The sequence below is a fragment of the Peromyscus leucopus genome, chromosome 1 (assembly GCF_004664715.2).
Source record: "Peromyscus leucopus breed LL Stock chromosome 1, UCI_PerLeu_2.1, whole genome shotgun sequence".
Classification (NCBI taxonomy): Eukaryota; Metazoa; Chordata; class Mammalia; order Rodentia; family Cricetidae; genus Peromyscus; species Peromyscus leucopus.
This window is the reverse complement of record NC_051063.1, coordinates 181,621,212-181,640,615: the sequence shown is the minus strand read 5'-3', so window position 1 is coordinate 181,640,615 and position 19,404 is coordinate 181,621,212. Positions and strand designations below refer to the sequence as shown.

The following is a 19,404-nucleotide window of genomic DNA, read 5'->3' as shown; positions in this document are numbered from 1 at the left end:
AAACAAAGATGGGTCCAACTGAGACACGATGGAAAACCTTTATCTTGTCACAAGACCATATATAGATATACTCTGAATGATATTATATATTTCTCATTACTTATGTTTTAATTTACATACTATATATTAAGAATACATATATTTAATTTTTGTGGTCATTATTGAAGTTGTCTTCTTATATACAAAGACTAGCAAATATCAGTATTTACTGGAACTATATTTGTTTATATGGGCTGTCACTTTTTATTGTTTCTTACAGGTCAACATCATATTGTCCCCAATGCTGCATATTTTATGAAAATTGATGAACATTCTTCTATAAAAACATACATTCTGAGGTATTGAACAATCCTAGAGTAACATATATGCAAAGTAACTACTATCAACATTTTGGGATGAGGCCTTTTTATGTGATCTAGGTTGAACATCAACTCCTGAGTTTAAAGGATCATCTATTTAAGCCTCTTAGTAGAAGATCTTCTTCCACAAGTTTTTCTTTTATTCATTTTGCTAAGAGAAATAACTTGTCCATAATCTAAAGGAAATTGTGCCAAATCACATAATGAATTTCTGGAGCTACATATTCAGAATCATTTCCTTTTTACAAACTATACTCGGAATTCTGGGAAATTTCTCTCTTATATTCTACTATCTAGTCCTTTACTACAGAGAATGCACATTAAAGCCCACAGATTTGATTCTCATGAATCTAATGACAGCCAATGTCATGATCATTCTCTCAGCAGGAGTGCCCCACACAATGACTCGTTTTCTGTTGAGGCAATTATTGAATGATTTTGGATGTAGATTAATTTTATACATTCAAAGAATTGGCCGGAGTATGTCCATTGGAACCTCCTGCCTCTTGAGTGTCTTCCAGGCAATGACCATCAGTCCCAGGGAATCCTGTTGGAAGTATCTTAAAGTCAAAGCTGCCAAGTACATTGGCTGCTTCATTACCTTTCTTTGGGTCTTCTATGTATGTATGCATTTCATTTTCTTTATATACCCATTTATCAAAAGGAATAACAAAAGCAGGACAAGAACACTAGATGTTGGACAGTGCTCTATTGAAGTTCACAATGAAATCGGTGACTCACTCTTTGCAGCAATGGTGGTGTTCCCTGAAGTCCTTTTTTCTTTGCTCATCACCTGGACCAGCAGCTCCATGATTGTCTTTCTGTACAGACACAAGCAGAGGGTTCAACATATCCGAAGCACTCATGATTCAAGCAGAACTTCCCCTGAGTCCAGAGCCACCCAGAACATCTTTGTCCTGTTGTGTACCTTTCTAGCTTTTAATACTCTCTCTTCCATCTTACAAGGCTATACTGCTTTTCTGTATAATCACAACTGGTGGCTGGCGAACATCACTTGCCTTACTTCTCTGTGTTTTCCCTCTTTGGGGCCCTTTGTTCTTATGAACTATTATTCCCTTGTATCCAGATTCAGATTTTCCAGGAGGAGGAATAAACATTGTTCAATCTTATTTTAAGTATGTAAATGATGTTTTGTGTGGATACAGATTTTTGCTCATCCATCCCCTTCAAAAAGTCAATACAGAAATTTCAGTAAGTAGCAGCTTGTTTTTTATTTTATTTTTTATTAAGATTTTTTATTCATTTTACACATCAATCACAGGTCCCCCTCTTCCCTCCTCTGGCCCCTCACTCTCTATTCCCTCCTACAAGAAGGTAAGGCCTCCTATAGGGAGTCAACAGAACCTGGTACATTCAATAGAGGCAGGTCCAAGCCCCTCCCCCTGGCTCAAGGCTGTGGGAGGTATCCCACCATAAGTAGTGTGCTCCAAAAAGCCCAGTTATATACCAGGGATGGATCCTAGTTCTATTGCCTGGGGGCTCCTTAAGCAGATCAAGCTACACAACTGTCTCACTTATGCAGAGTGCCTAGTCCATCCCATGGAGGCTCCATGGTTGTTGATCTAAATATCATGAGTTCCCACTAGTTTGGTTTGGTTGTCTCTGCAGGGTTCCCCATCATGATCTTGATGCCCCATGCTCTAAATCCTTCTTCTCTCACTTTGACTGGACTCCTGGAGTCCAGCCTGGTGTTTGGAGGTGCATTTCTGCATCTGCTTCCATAAGTTACAGACAAAAAAAGGCTCGATGATGACAGTCAGGGTTTTCATGGATCTGATTACTGAGGTAAGCCAGTTCAAGCTCCCTCTCCACTATTGCTAGTAGTCTAAGATGGGGTCATTCTTGTGGATTCCTAAATGAGTATGAGAGTTTTGTTAGCTGGCTAAATTAGCAGTCTACATGAGCTGATCATTTTGTGTGTGACTCATTATACTCTTCAACTTACAGTGTCTTCTTCTTTACCATGTGATATGCAAATGAGCTAGCTAACTCACTGTCAATATAGTTACCTTTCTTGTGGATTTCATTCTATCTAGGATGTCTGGTGCTTTCACAGCAAGCTTGAAGGTCCTACTCTCAAGCTTCAAGGAAGACTGAAACATGGATGGCTATGAACTTGTGTTTCAGAAATCTCTGCTCCAGTCACAGCTGTTTCAACCAACACCAGTACCAGAAACTTTTATCATAAATTCCTGTCTAAATACTGTGCTCGTAGCCAATCCCGAGGCATTCTTGTTGAGCTGATCTAATCCTATAGTAACACCGATTAACAAACTCTCAGAAAAAGAACACCCCCAGCCAGTTAGCTAATAAAAAAATATGCCATTTATATCCTTTGTACCTTGTAAAAACTTTATTTGTAATGGAGATATTGAATTTTGTTTACTTCTTTTCTATTGAGAATTTTTGCATTCATGTTCTGCAGTGAGATTGCTCTGTAATTTTTCCTTTTTGTTGTATAATTAACTGGTTTTAGTAAATGAGAAATCATGGATACATCAAAAGAATTCATAAGATGCCTATCATTTTTGTCTTTTATTGATCTGAGTAGTATTGGTGTTAGTTCTTAGAGTACCAGGCAGAATTCTGCTGTGAATCCATTGGGATACAAGTTCTTCTTAGCTGAAACATTTTTCAAATCACTGCTTCCATCTTTGTCATAAATTATCATAATTTTGTCTTTTTTTATCCAGTTTACATGTTCTGTTCCATGGGTTTGATTGGTTTTATGCCAAATGCAAACTACCTTTATCACTATAGCTCTTTAGTGTTATTTGAGGTCATGTGTTGTGATTTAGCAGCTGTGTTCTTACCCCTTAGGACTGTCTTAGTTGTTTGTGCTGTTTTGTGGCTTCATACTATTTCTGACTGTTTATTCCCTACCTGTGAAGTATGACACCACAATTTTGATAGAAAGTTCATTAAATAAATAGCTAAACATTTTCTCTCAAAAAGCTTCCTTGTATTGAAAATGGATTATTTTTTGTCACATAATTTCTAGTGATTATGATTTTCCCTCCCTGATTCTCCCAGTTCTCCCTCACTTCCCATCTCATCTGGATCCACTTCATTTCTGTCCCTCATTTGAAAAAAGCAGGCTTCTAGGGGATAATAATAAAATATAATAACATAACAAAAAATACATATTGGAGTTCAGTAAGATGCCAAATAGAAGAAAAATAGTCAAAGTGAAGGTACAAGAATATTAGACCCACTTGTTCCTATACTCAGGAATCCCACAAAATTAACACACTAAAAGCTATAAAATATACTCAGATGCCTGTTGCAGACCCATACCATTCAAGTACATTCTCCATATATCTCTGTGACTTCATATGAGCTATTTTCTTTTTTATTATAAAGATTTTTTTATTCATTTTACATACCAACCACAGATTCCCCTGTGCTACCTCATACCACCCCCTCAGCCTCCCCAACACACTCCCAATTCTCACCTCCTCCATGGGGAATCAGCAGAGCCTGATACACTCTACTGACACAGGTCAAAGGCCCCCATCCCTGCATCAAGGCTGCGGAAAGTATCTCACCATAGACACTACGTTCCAAAAAGCTGGCTCATGTACTAGGGACATGTCAGATCCCATTGCCTAGGGGCCCCCTATACAGTTCAAGCTAAACAACTGTATCTCTTATCCAGAGGGCCTAGTCCAGTACCATGGAGGCTCCTCAGCTATTGGTCCACAGCTATGGTTTTCATAGCTTGGCTAGTTGTCTCTGTATTTTTTCCAATCATGGTCTCAATATCCCTTGCTCATAGAATCCCTCCTCTCTCTCATTGTTTGGACTCTTGGAGCTCAGCCTGGAACCCAGCCATGGATCTCTGCATCTGCTTCCATCAGTCACTGGATGAGATTTCTATGATGACATTTGGGGTATTCAGCCATCCAGTCACCAGAGTATGCCAGCTCAGGAATATTCTTGATTGTTGCGAGTAGTCTATGTTGGAGTCATCCCTGTGGATTCCTGGGTACCTCCCTAGCACTCTGCTTCTCCCTACTCCCATGGTGTCTTCATTAACCATGGTATCTCTTTCCTTGTTCTCCCACTCTGTTCTCATTCCAGCTAGAACCTCCTGCTCCACTAAGCTCTCATCCCACATCCCTTGACTTCCATTATGCAACTCATGCCCAGTTTGTTCATGTAGATCTCATCCATTTCTCCATCACTGGGCAATCTATGCATCCTTCCTAGGGTCTTCCTTACTAGCTAGCCTCCCTGAAGCTATGGGTTGCAGTCTGGTTATCCTTTGCTTTATATCTAGTATCCACTTATGAGTAAGTACATACCATGTTGGTCTTTCTAAGACTGGGTTATGTCACTCAGGATGATATTGCCTGGAAACCTCATGATGTCATAGTTTTTCTCTGCTGAGTAGTACTCCATTGTGTATATGTGCCACATTTTCTTCATTCATTCTTCAATTGAGAGGATCTAGGTTGTTTCCAGGTTCTGGCTATTATAAATAATGCTGCTATGAACATAGTTGAGCATGTGTCCTTGTGGTATGATTGAGCATTCCTTGGGTATATGCCCAAGAGTGGTATAGATGGGTCTTGAAAAAGATGGATTCCCAATTTTCTGAGGAACTGCCATACTGATTTCCAACGTGGCTGTACATGTTTTCATTCCCATCAACAGTTTAGGAGTGTTCTCCTTGTTCTACATCCTCTCCAAAATAAGCTGTCTTCAGTGTTTTTTTTTTTATCTTAGCCATTCTGATGGGTGTAAGGTGGTATCTCAGAGTTCTTTTGATTTGCATTTCCCTGATGACCAAGGATGTTGAGTAATTCCTTAAATGTCTTTCAGCCATTTGAGATCCATCTGCTGAGAATTCTCTGTTTAGCTCTATAGCCCATTTTTTAATTGGACTGTTAGGTATTTTGATGTCTAGTTTCCTGAGTTCTTTATATATTCTGAAGACCATTCCTCTGTCAGAGGTGGGGTTGGTGAAGATCTTTTCCCATTCTGTAGGCTGTTGTTTTGTTTTATTGACCCTGTCCTTTGCCCTACAAAAGCTTCTCAGATTCAAGATGTCCCATTTATTAATTGTTTCTCTCAGGGTCTGTGCTATTAGTGTTATATTTAAGAAGTGAACTCCAGTGCCAATGCATTCAAGACTACTTCCTACTTTCTCTTCTATCAGGTTCAGAGTAAGTGGATTTATGTTGAGGTCTTTGATCCACTTGGACTTAAGTTTTGTGCATGGTGACACATGGATCTATTTGCAATCTTCTACATGTTGACATCAAGTTGTTCCAGCACCATTTGTTGAAGATGCTTTCTTTTTCTACTGTCCAGTTTTGGCTTCTTTGTCAAAAATTAGATGTTTGTATGTGTGCAGACTAATGTCAGGGTCTTCAATTTGATTCCATTGGTCCACATGTCAGTTCTTATGACAGTACCAAGCTGTTTTTATTATTGTAGCTCTACAGTAGAGCTTGAAGTCGGGGATCCTGATGCCTCCAGAGGTTGTTTAATTGTACAGGATTCTTTTAGCTAACCGGGGATTTTGTTTGTCCATATGAAGTTTAGTTTTATTCACTCTAGGTCTGTAAAGAATTGTATTAAGATTTTGATGGGGATTGCACTGAATCTGTTGATTGCTTTTGGTAAGATTGCCATTTTTACTATGTTAATCCTGCCTATCCATGAGCATGGGAGATCTTTGCGTTTTCTGATATCTTCTTCAATTTTTTTTCTACAGAGACTTAAAGTTCTTGTCATACAGGTCCTTCACTTGCTGAGTTAGAGTTACCTCAAGGTACTTTATACTATTTGTGTCTGTTGTAAAGGGTGATGTTTCTCTGATTTCTTTCTCAGCCCTTTTATTATTTGGATATAGGAGGGCTACTACTTTTTTTAGTTAATCTCATATCCTGACACATTACTAAAGGAGTTTATCAGCTGTAGGAGTTCCCTGATAGAATTTTGGGGTCACTTATGTATACTATCATATTGACTGCAAATCGTGAAAGTTTGACTTCTTTCTTTCCAATATCTATCCCTATAATCTCCTTTTGTTGTCTTATTACTCTACCTAGAATTTCAAGTACTATATTGAATCAGTGTGGGGAGAGTGGACAGCCTTATTTTGTTCCTGATTTTAGTAGAATTGCTTTGAGTTTCTATCCATTTAATTTAATTTTGGCTGTTGGCTTGCTGTAAATTGTTTTTATTATGTTTATATATGTGCCTTGTATTCCTAATCGCTCTAGAACCTTTATCATGAAGGGGTATTGGATTTTGTCAAAGGCCTTTTCAACATCCAATGAGATGGTCATGTATTTTTTTTCAGTTTGTTTATATGGTTATTACATTGACATGTTTTCATATGTTGAACCATCCCTGCATCCCTAGGCTGAAACATACTTGGTCATGTTGGATAATTTTGTGATGTGTTCCTGGATTTGGTTAGCCAGCATTTTATTGAGTATTTTTACATCAATGTTCATGGTGGAGATTGGTCTCTGATTCTATTTTTTGTTGCATCTTTGTATGGTTTGGGTATTAGGGTAACTGTAGACTCATAAAAAGAGTTTGGTAATGTTCCTACTGTTTCTATTTTATGGAACAATTTGAAGAGTATTGGAATTAGCTCTTTGAAATTCTGGTAGAACTCTGCATTGAAACCTTCTTGTCTTGGGCTTGATTTGGTTGGGAGACTTTTAATGACTGTATCTATTTCATTAGAGGTTATTGGCCTATTAAATAGTTTATCTGGTATTGATTTAACTTTGGTATGGGGTATCTATCCAGAAAATTGTCCATTTCTTTCAGATTTTCCAATTGTGTGGAGTACAGGTTTTTGAAGTAGGACCTGATGTTTCTGTGGATTTCCTCATTGTCTGTTGTTATGTCCCCTGTTTCATTTCTGATTTTGCTAATTTGGGTGCTCTCTCTCTGCTTTTTGGTTAATTTGGACAAGGACTTGTCTATAGTGTTGATTTCTTCAAAGAACCAACTCTTTGTTTTATTGATTCTTTGTATTGTTCTCTTTGTTTCTATTTCATTGATTTCAGCACTCAATTGTTGATTCCTCTTGGATGAGTTTGCTTATTTTTTCTAGAGCTTTCAGGTGTGCTGTTATGTCACTAGTGTGAGATTTATCTATCTTCTTTATGTGGGCATTTGGTGCTATGAATTTTCCTCTTAGCACTGCTTTCATAGTGTCCCATAAGTTTGGGTATGTTGTACTTTCATTTTCATTGAATTCTAGGAATTCTTTAATTTCATTTTTTCTTTCTTTTCCCACTGTTGACTCTATTGAGCATTATTCAGTTTCAAAATCAAAATCCATGAGATTGTAGGCTGTCTGTAAATTTTGTTGTTGTTGAAATCTAACTTTAGGCCATGGAAGTCTGATAAATTACAGAAAGTTATTCCAACACTTTAGTATCTGTTGAGATTTGCTTTGTGACCAGGCATGCGGTCAAGTTTCCTAATCAATGCAGGATGGTTTTGTCCATATGTGCTATTTTCTTGGTGTCCTCCATTCCTGGTAGCTCTTATACTTTTTCTATCTTTTCTTTTGTAGGGATCCATGAGTGCTGAGAGAAGGTATTTGCTAGAGATGTCCCATTTAGAACTAAATGGACCAAGATCTCTGATTCCATGCTGAATGTCTGGGTATGATTATATGCTTTTTGCCCTCTGCTGTTGAAGGTAACTCTTCTGATGGCTGAGCAAGACATGGATTTATGATTCTAGCAGAATATCATTAAGAGTCACTTTATTGTCACTTTTTCTTAAAGCAGTATTATTTGCTTTTACTAGATACCTGAATGTCCCTGGGATATCCAGTTTCTGGTTCTTGGCATTCCAATAAATGTTGTTAATGGCTTCCATTTTGTGGAGTGGGCATTAAAATACCTCTGATATTGATTCCACCATTGCCCTATAGTATATTTTGCACTCAGGACCCCGTTAATGATCAAGGAGTTTGTGACTGGCTTGGTGTTTACCTTTCTCTTCCATTAGCCTTCAGATTACATTCCTGTACCAAAAATGCTAGAAAGTAAGGGAGAAGGCTCTATGTAGGCATTAGCTCAATTTGCCCATGTCCAAAGAGATGTGGCCTTGCCATTATTTTTTGGTGTATATTTTGCTTGCATGTTATGTACGTGTATCACATGTTTGCAATAAACTAGATGGGGCAGAAGAAGGAGGTGGATCCTCTGGAACTGGAGTTCCATACTGCTCTTAGCTGCCATGCAGGGAACCTGAATCCAAGTCCTCTGGAAGAGCAACCACTGAGACATTACTGCAGCCACAGAGAAAATTGTTTTACTGCTGCCTAACTTTGTTTGTACTGCTAATTGAATGATAAAATATTTTTCCTCATTTAACTCTTGTGAAGAAATAAGGTAATAAATGCACAGACTTGAATACTCAATTTCTGCATGATTCCTCAACCAACATCCCTTTCTTTCTACTTATCTCATCATTGTCCTCTGTGCTAAATATGTTCTAATAATTTTCACTAGTTAACATTTCCTTTCTCATAATTTTACTGTATATATATATATATATATATATATATATATATATATAATTTTACAATACCATTCAGTTCTACATATCAGCCATGGGTTCCCCTATTCTCCCCACTCCCACCCCCTCCCCTTACCCCCAGCCTACCCTCCATTCCCACCTCTTCCAGGACAAGTCCTCCCCCGAGGACTGTGATCAACCTGGTAGACTCAGTCCAGGGAGGTACAGTCCCTTCCTCCCAGACTGACCAAGTGTCCCTGCATAAGCTCCAGCTTTCAAACAGCCAACTCATGCAATGAGCACAGGACTCGGTCCCACTGCCTAGTTGCCTCCCAACCTGATCAAGCCAATCAACTGTCTCACCTATTCAGAGGGCCTGATCCAGCTGGGGGCCCCTCAGCCTTTGGTTCATAGTTCATGTGTTTCCATTCATTTGGCTATTTTTTTTCAATAATTGAGTAAAATTGAAATTTAGGTCTTTCTATGCAGTACTGGCTATACTGGAGCTCAATATGTAGATCAAACTTGGCCTCAAACCAAAATATCACCCTGCCTCTTCCTTCTGATTGCTGAGGTCAATGGTGTGTGCCACTAGACATGACACTTATTTATTTATTTATTTATTTATTTATTTATTTTTGGTTTTTCGAGACATGGTTTCTCTGTGTAGCTTTGCGCCTTTCCTGGAACTCACTCTGTAGCGCAGGCTGGCCTCAACCTTGCAGAGATCCACCTGTCTCTGCCTCCCAAGTGCTGGGATTTTAAAGGCATGTGCCACCACCACCTGGCAGCATTTAATTTTTCAAAGTTCATTTAATGCATGTGTGTGGTCACATGTGTAGGTCAACAATCAACTCATTTCAGTCACTTCTCACCTTTGACTATTCAATACCTCAGTAAAGAATTTAGGTCATCTGTTTTGCCAACAAATGCCTTAACCCACTGAGATCTCTACTCAGCTCCCTATCAGACTTGAAAGCAAATATGGGAAGACATTTGCATTTTTCATTGGCATTTCAACTTGAGATGGAGTCTCACACTGTAGCTTAGCTTTTCTTGGAACTCATTATATAGCTCAGACTGACCTTGAACTCAAGGTCATCCTCTTCCTTCAACCCATAGATGCTAGGATCAAGGCATGTGTTATTATGCTCTGCTGGTTTTTCATCTAGTTATTTAAATTAAAATAGATTTATTTATTTTTACATTATGTATATTCATGTTTTGCCTGCATGTATGTCTGTGCACTACATTGATTCAGTGCATAGTCTAAAAGATCCCTGTAACTGGAGTTAAAGATGGTTGTTGAACTCAGTGTAGGTGCTGGGAATGGAACTTAAGTTCTCAGGAGGAGCATACACTACTCCTAATTGCTGACCCATCTCTCTATCCCTCTATCCCACTTGAGTTTTGTGCAACTATGAAAGTGTGTGAAACTCTCTGCTGATGGAGCATTGGCTAAAGAGGTGAGTTTTCTGTGCACCAAAGCTTCCTTTTGGATTTTGACCAAATTCTAACTCTTTGCACATACTTTGTCTTTATCTGTGTAGTATTTAGTCAGATGCTTCTCTCCTGCAGACCTGTTTTCAAATACCTGACAGCAACTTCCAAAGTAATTTACTCAAATGCTTAATATAAATTATAAATGCTCAGCCAATAGTTCAGGCTTATTATTAGCTGGCTATTGCATTTTAAGTGAAACCATATTTCTTACTAATCCCATGCCACATGGTGGTATTTTATTAGCATGGCAAATTCATCTCCTGCTCCCTCTGCATCTGGCTGGCTTCAGGAATCCACACTTCTCCTTCCCAGAATTCTCAATTTGGCTTTCCTGCCTAATTGTTCAGCTATTGTCCAGTCAGCTTCTTTATTGAAAAAATCACATCAATAAATCTTCACAATGTAGAAAAAGATTATTCCACAGAATTAGTACTCAAAAATAATCACTTGTTCATTTGTTTGAGACAATTTTGTACTCTGGATCTCACACTAGTCTTGAACTTATGATTCTGCTGTATTTGATTCCTGATTGCAGAGACTGCAGGCATGTTGCACCAGCTTTGCCTCAATAAATAATCATATTTAGAAGACCGTCAATTTGCTGAGAATACAAACAGCAAGACTTTAGCTGCATTATCACATTCAAACTAGCTTTTTCTGCTCAGTCACCCAACTTCCGTTCTCAAGTGTGGTGTGTGTGTGTGTGTGTGTGTGTGTGTGTGTGTGTGTGTGTGTGTGTTTGTGTGTATGCACCTATACAGATTTCAGAGGATGTTGTCCAGTATCCTCCTTAAGCACTATCCCCCTATGTTTGGTACTGTGTCTTTCACTGAACTCAGAGCAATATTTTTAGAATAGACAGTATGCCACTGAGCCCCTAAGATCCTCTTTTCACTGACCACACAGCATGAGGTAACATACCTCCACTGTATAAAAACTTTTTGATGGGTTACTGGAGATCCCTACTCAGGTTCTTCTGCATTCTAGCAAGCCCTTTATTCCCCCATGACTTCTCCTCAGCATACAAATGAATTTTTATGGTGTCTATGGAACAATTGTTAGTTAATGATTGGGAGGACAGACTCTACAGGAAGGTTGAGTCTACCTGGAACCTCACCTTAGGCCTTTAGTCCTTGCACTCTAGAGCACAAGTCTTGTCTGGTCCTTTCCCAAGATTTCCTCAGCTCCTGACATCACAGGAGAAAAGAGTCACTTCCCACTGCCATTCCTCCCATTTGTGATGCTTACAACTCAGTTAAATTTTTTCTTGCTTATTGATGGCAACAAGTCTTTTTCAGGGCTGATGTTGACAGCATCACCAGAAACACCATCACATGATCCTTTCATCCTCCAAGGGGGATGAGCTCTGAGAATATTCAGTCTTCATCGTGGTAGTGACTTTCAACTTCCTGCTGAAGGAAGGCTGTTGGTTCCACAGAGTGCCCATCCAGTAGCCAACATCACAAATGCATCCTACTTGCATAACTGTGCTGTTTTCTTTCAGGCACAACAGTTTGCAAAAGACAGGGCATTCTCCAGTTGTCTGGGAGAGATCAGACTCCAAACTGGCCTCTTACTCCCTTCTGCTATCAATTGTCAATAACAATTTACCTAGTGTTTACTATTTTCTTTGGAGACAAGTAATCTCAGTACTGTATGGTGATATTTTATTTTGCTGAAATGTGATTTTATTTGTATGTTAATAAATAAAGTTGCCTGGGGGTCAGAGCTAAAAGTAAGCCATTTAGTAGAAGTCCAGCGGTAGTTGCACACCCCCTTAATCTGATCACATGACAAGCAGAGTCTCACTGTGTTCAAGAACACAGCCAAGCAGTGACCTGAACCTTTAATCTTAGTACGAACCATAGAGACCTGGAGGTCTCTATAGATAGGCAGTGACAAGGAAATTATGTGGTTGTATTTAAAGTCAATGAGAAGGAAGAACAGAAAGGCCATAAAAAGACAGGTCACTCAGGAGAAGGTCTCTCTTTCTCTTAGGGGAAGGGCAGCAGTGACTGGTAAGCTAAAGGCTTCTCTAGTGCTCCGATCTTTTGGGCTTTTAACTCTGCATTTGGCTCTGTGTTTCTCATTTTATAAGACTGTTTAGAATTTCATCTACAGTACTGTTTAGACTTTTACTAGTGATGAGACCTAAGGAAACTGTAGTGTTTCTGCATACAGGAAATCCTGATTGTAATTTGAACATTCGATCCACTCAACAAGGATGTTGTGGGTTTTAAACTCAGATATTAATTATGAAATATTGTGAAAAGTGCTAACAGCAGTTAATGACAATGTAAAGTTTTGGTTTCATAACAATGTCATAATTAATTATCTATAACTCAAACAACTGGTCATTCATTGAGACTTAGGTAACATCACACAAAAAAGACACATTTTATCATTACTTATGAATAGAAACTAGTAGCCACTGTGCATCACAGTAGTTGACTTGCTATGAAGAATGTAGTCATACATTTCTAACAACAATTCTCTAGGTATATCTTGGAATGAACTAAGACCAGGACAGAATGTCATCAAGAGACTTGGCCATACAAATTATCTTTCTGGAATGGTCCTTCAGAACCATAGCTGTAAGATCTCTATGACTCAGGACAACAGTAGTAGATCAGAGAGGAGTTTCAGTAAGTGTCTGCTTTTAATGGTGTAACAGAAATCAGAGGCCTTGAACCAGACCAACAGCTCATTGCAATGTACATTTTGAAGCAGAGTGGACAAAAAGGTATATTGTGTGACACAGCACAGCTCCTACTGCCACTAAGATGAATGAAGAGGTGCTGGAAAAGTTGGAAAAATGAAAGTGAAAAGTGTATTTTTGTTTGTTTTTTTTCCTTTTATTTTATTTTAATACCATTCAATTCTACGTATCAGCCACGGATTCCCTTGTTCTCCCGCCTCCTCCCTCCCTCCCCTTCCCCCCAGCGCACCCCCAATTCTCACCTCCTTCAGGGCAAAGCCTCCCCTCGAGGACTGAGATCAACCTGGTAGACTCAGTCCAGGCAGGTCCAGTCCCCTCCTCCCAGACTGAGCCAAGCATCCCTGCATAAGCCCCAGGTTTCAAACAGTCAACTCATGCAATGAGCACAGGACCCAGTACCACTGCCTAGATGCCACCCAAACAGATCAAGCCAATCAACTCTCTCACCTATTGAGAGGGTCTGATCCAGTTGGGGGCCCCTCAGCCATTGGTTCATACTTCATGTGTTTCCATTCATTTGGCTATTTGTCCCTGTGTAAATGTAACCAGCTGTTTTATTAAATAAGAAACACAGAACCAATGTAAAAGAGAAAGCCGAGAGGTCAGAGCTCAGAACTAAAATCTCACCCTTCCTCCTGCAGTGGTCTTAGCTCTTCGAAAGAGACCTATTTCCTGTATGTATGTCTTTTCATAGTCTTTTGTTCTGCCTTCTCATTGGTTGTAAATCCAAACACGTGACTGCCTTGTCACTGTCTGTATGTACAGCCCCCCAGTTCTTAAAGACATATGTCTCCAATGCTGGCTGTATCCCTGAACACATAGAGATCTACCTAGCTCTTCTACCAAGTGCTGGGATTAAAGGCATGTGCCACAACCGCCACACTCTTGCTATGGCTCTAATAGCTCTGACCCCCGGGCAACTTTATTTATTAACATACAATCAAAATCACATTTCAGTACAATTAGAATACCACCAAATTTCCCCTTTTTCTATTTTAATAAAAAGAAAAAAAGAGCAAAAGTTTATAACTAACATAAGAAAAACTATATACAAAAGTACAATAACTATATACAATATATACAAGTAATAAATACCTAAACAATGTCTAGTCCAATTGTATTTGACAAATCAGAGAAAATAATTCCATTATCTATCCTAATTTGGTAAGTCCAAAATGTATCTAATTCACTTTCTATCCTAGTTAATCTTCAACTATAACTAACTAACCTTCAACTAAGACTAACTAATCTTCAACTCCCTCAGAGACCCAAGAAGGAAATAATATTAGCTAACAAAAATAAAAACATGAAGTGCATGCAAGCAACTTCCAAAAAAAATGTGAGTTGACAGAAACAGCCAACTACCTGGACAGTCACCTGAAGTTTCTCTGCAGTGTTGGGGCATCATCATCAGCCTATAGGCTTAGCGTATCTGACAGACTCATTTGTGAAGTAGAATGTACAGAAGGTCAACAGTTCAACCTCACATTGGGTGATAGCAGTCCATGTACCAGAAACACCTGAATTCCACTAGTGTCATGTCATGATTCAGGATTTTAAATTCTGGAAATTGTTGACAGTTTTGAATTCAGCTGTCCATTCTTCTTGGCTATTTATATATGGCTTCATCTCAGCATGCCCTTCTTCTCCACATCCTTCTATTAAATGCCAGTCTACTATTGAGAGGCGTGAGCTTTCAGTTGCTGTTCCATTGCACAACAGAAGCCATCAGCCCACTGCCTGTTCAGCTGCCTTCGAAGAAAAGGGCACTGTACCTTTTCTGGATTGCGAAGGCCACTTCAGGGATGGGGCCATATTGTCCTGGCCTCAGAAGATGCCTTTTGATAAAGCCATAACCACACTTGTTTTGGCAAGAATCAGTAGTCCCTTGTTTCGTGTTCTGTCTGTCAATTTTGTCCTGTTGATTCGAGGATACTTTGTTGTCCAGTGGCTAACTTTTGCCACAACGAAAGTTAACTCCATATGCAGTTTCTTCAATGCCCATATTTTCTCTGAAGTAGATTGGTACTGCCAGGAGCCGACATGTCTCAAAAAAGAAAAATTTCTAAGTTATTAAAACATTTTAAATGCCATATTCTGTAGATCTCTGAAGGGTTTGAAGAAGACCTGTCTAAAATATATCTGCTCAATTTTTAAAACATATCTAATATGACTACAAGTTCTATTGTAATATCTAACTACTAACTTTCATTTCTTTATATCCTAATAGTTGGTAATAATAACATTCAAGGATCAGAAAATTGCATTACATTGTTAAATGAATGGTATAAATACAATTAGAAATATACATATAGCATTTTCTAACAATATCAATTTCAAATTTGTATACAATATAAAACAATCCAATCCAATGCAAAGTATTTAAAACTAGTAATTGTCTTTTTCTTTTCTTTCTTCTTCTTTCTTTCTTTCTTTCTTTCTTTCTTTCCTTCTTTCTTTCTTTCTTTCTTTTTTTATAAGAACTTTAAATCAAATCTCCTTTGCTTAGCCTTTTTCCTAACCCTTGACAACAACTTGTAACCAACCCCCATAAACTATGAAAATTATCCCAGACACAAAACCCATTAAAAAGACTAAAAAGCCACCCGCCCCACACCACCTCTTTGGGAATGTGGGAATCATATTCTTAAAATTGCTTCCTGCTGGGTATGGGCAAAGTTATCTTTATCCTGAAAGAAAAATTTTAGGTTAGTTGTCAAATTCTAGGAAAGGTAACTATATCCTTCATTATCCAGTCTGTGTATAATGCCAAAGTTCAGGGTTTATCTCAAGTCCTTATTCAAGTAGTCTTTGCGACTGGATCATTTCAGCTAGTCATCTCAAAATTGCTCTGAGCACCTTGTAGATCAAAGTTGATCTGTAGATGATGTTTGTCAGTTTAGTGATATTATTATTGTCCATGTGGAATTATTGTTGTTGTGGGGCCCCATCTTCTTTCTGGAGACTTCTGTTGATGTTAGTCCTGGCCATGATTTCCTGCAGAAAACTGATAAAACTGATAAGACATATATATGCACCTATTTGAAGCCTTTTTTCTAGAATTAGTTAGTACTATATATGACCATTCATATATTCACAAAGTTTAAAATGTATATATATATATATATATATGTGTGTGTGTGTGTGTGTGTGTGTGTGTGTGTGTGTGTGTGTTAATCTTGTAAATTTTGATATAAAATTCATACTTTAAGAAATGTTTAAAGACGAATGGAAACACATGAACTCTGAACCAAAGGCTGAGGGGCCCCCAACTGGATCAGGCCCTCTGAATAGGTGAGAGAGTTGATTGGCTTGATCTGTTTGGGAAGCATCTAGGCAGTGGTACCAGGTCCTGGGCTCGATGCATAAGTTAGCTGTTTGAAACCTGGGGCTTATGAAGGGTCGCTTGGCTCAATCTGGAAGGAGGGGACTGGATCTGCCTGGACTGGGTCTATCAGGTCGATCCCAGTCCTCGGGGGAGACCTTGATCTGGATGAGGTGGGAATGGGGGATGGGCTGGGGGGAAGGCAGGGGCAGGAAGGTAGAGAACAAGGGAATCTGTGGCTGTTATGTAGAACTGAATAGTATTGTAAAATAAAATTTAAAAAAAAAGGAAAAAAAGAAAAGTTTAAAGAATCAGAATAGAATCAAGGAGTTGAGATTAGTAATAGCATCGTCCCTTAATTAATTTGGCTTTTGTCCTGACCCATAGCAGAAGATGGCTCTGTTATTCTGGCATGATACAGGGAGTTTGCATTTTTCTTTTAACAACATGCTTGAGTTTAAAGAAGGAGAGAGCCATTCTCCAACTCCAAAGTCAGCTTTAAATTTTAATTGAATTGGGACTATTAGAAGACCAATAGTGTTAAATCTTTAGAGAAAAGCAGAAACAAACATTTAGGAAGACATAAAATTTTTTAGATAATATATATCCATATGTCGTTTCACTCTGTTTCCTGGGATAGATGATTTGTCCCTTTTCTTCAGTTGTCTAATTTGTCCAGTGTTCTTCAGATTCCTTAACCTTCATTCTCCTAAAAGACAAAAACAAAAACCTTTCCCTAAGACTAATTTTGGGGATGTTCCTTTTTGGCAAGTTATTATCTGATTAAATGAAAAGGCATGTGTTACTGGTACAAGTTAGTTTAAATTGGATGGTCATGTTGGTTGATGAACTATCACCTCCTCTAATTAAGAGGTTTCTCTTGTTCAAATCAAACCTTTGTCAATTTTGATGGTACCCACAGCTTATCTTCTCCTGTAGAAACAAAAGCAAAACCTTGTCCCCAATGTAATACATACCCTGGTTTCCATTCTGAGATCAGCACATCCTTAAAGTATATAGGCTGATTTAATTCTGTAGTTTTTTTTTTTTCTATTATCTAAAGTCTCTCGGCAGCTTTCTCATTGGCATTGAGAAAATTCAAAGTTAATAGAGCATTATGCAGTCTATTTCTGGGGGTTTTTGTTACCCCTTTCTGTTTACTTAGCATATCCTTTAGAGTTCTGTTTGATCTTTCTATAACTGCTTAACCTGTAGGATTATGTGGTATACCTGTAATATGCTTTATATTATAATAAGCAAAAAACTGTCTCATTTTAACAGAGACATATGATGGAGCATTGGTTAGTAAATAAAACACTGATTGGCTAATAGCCAGTCAGGAAGGATAGGCGGGACAAGCAGAGAGGAAAATTCTGGTAAGTGGAAGGCTGAGGAGAGAGACCTGCCAGCCACCACCATGACAAGCGAGATGTAAGGTACCGGTAAGTCACGAGCTATGTGGCTACTTATAGATTAATAGAAATGGGTTAATTTAAGCTATAAGAACAGTTAGCAAGAAGCCTGAGCCTTTAGGTCAAACAATTTAAATAATATAAGCATCTGTGTGTTTATTTTATAAGTGGACTGTCAGACTGCCGGGGGTTGGCAGGAGCTGGAGAGAAGCTCTTCAGCTACAGAATTCTGTTTATATACGTCCACCATTTTTAATTTAATTATTTGTTTTGTTGATGTCTAGTTTCTTGAGTTCTTTGTATATTTTGGACATTAACCCTCTGTCAGATGTGGAGCTGAAGAAAGTATTTTCCCATTCTGTGGGCTGTCATTTTGTCCTATTAACAGTGTCCTTTGCCTTACAGATGCTTTTTGAGTTCATGGCATCGCACTGGTTAATTGTCCATCATAGTTCCCATGATATCTGTGTTCTGTTTTGGAAATTGTCTTCAAATGTGACACATTTATAGCTGTTCCTTACTTTTTCTCCTATTAGGTTCAGTATCTGATTTTATGTTGATGACTTTGATCCATTGTTCTTCAATTTTGTGCAGGGTGATGAATATGGATCTGTTTATGTTTCTGACATGCAAACATCCAGTTAGATCAACACCATTAGTTGAAGATGTTTCCCCCCATCATGTATCTTAGGATTTTTATCAAAAAACAATTTTTAAATTCTTTTCTCTCATACATTACATCCTAAGAGGAGTTTCTCCTCCCTTCTCTCCTTGATGTTCTCTTCCCCCACCACCATGTTCCTCCTACTGATTGTTATGTTTCATGGACTGCCGAGGTCAGTGTTTGTGGGACCCTATGAGCTCCTGTCTGATACAGAACTTCACTGCCTTCCAGTTATTTGATGTTTTGTTCCTTCACTGCTGTTGTCTGTGTACTTAATAAACTCACTTTTCAAAACCAAAAGCTGACAAACGTATCACTTCCCATACAAACCTGGGACATATATGATGTCAACTATAAATTTAGATTTAAAAGTGAACTTTAGATTGATGAGTTAAACGTTTACAGTAACAATTATGTGCTGCTTGAAATCAAAGAGGTTGAAAGAAGAGATCAATTAAGGAGCTGGGCCACTATAATGTGACTGAAAGACACACACACAATTTCTGTAGAATGTGCTAGTAGCCAGGAGAACCTGAAAACACCAATGTGGCATTTCGTGCCCTCTTGCTATGGGTTGGTTCATTTTCCTTCTCTTTGGGGTTGGTTACAATTTTAATTCAGTTCATTTTGAAAAAATGTAGATAACACTAATAACAATTTAAAAGTAAAACACGTGAAGTTACTCCACCAGAGAGACTTTATAGCAAAGTAGATGCCTTATTTGTTCTCTTTAAATTATGTATACTGATTTTCCTCAGATCAGACTCTAGAACATACCAGTTTGGTTTTGGGGGGTGACAGAGGTTCATTATGTCACTTACAGCTGGACTCACATCCCCATTTTTCCCACTTCTCAGTCCTAACAAAGTGGACAACAAAGTCTGTGCTAC

The 19,404-nt window shown here is 38.4% G+C and overlaps 1 protein-coding gene across 1 annotated transcript; it reads left to right on the top strand.

The window, feature by feature from the left end:
* The first annotated feature begins 562 nt into the window (after positions 1-562).
* On the top strand, positions 563-1,495 carry LOC114710896 (vomeronasal type-1 receptor 4-like). The gene has a single exon (XM_028895189.1). The coding sequence runs from the start codon at positions 563-565 to the stop codon at positions 1,493-1,495; it is 933 nt and encodes a 310-aa protein (XP_028751022.1).
* Positions 1,496-19,404: the final 17,909 nt, after the last annotated feature.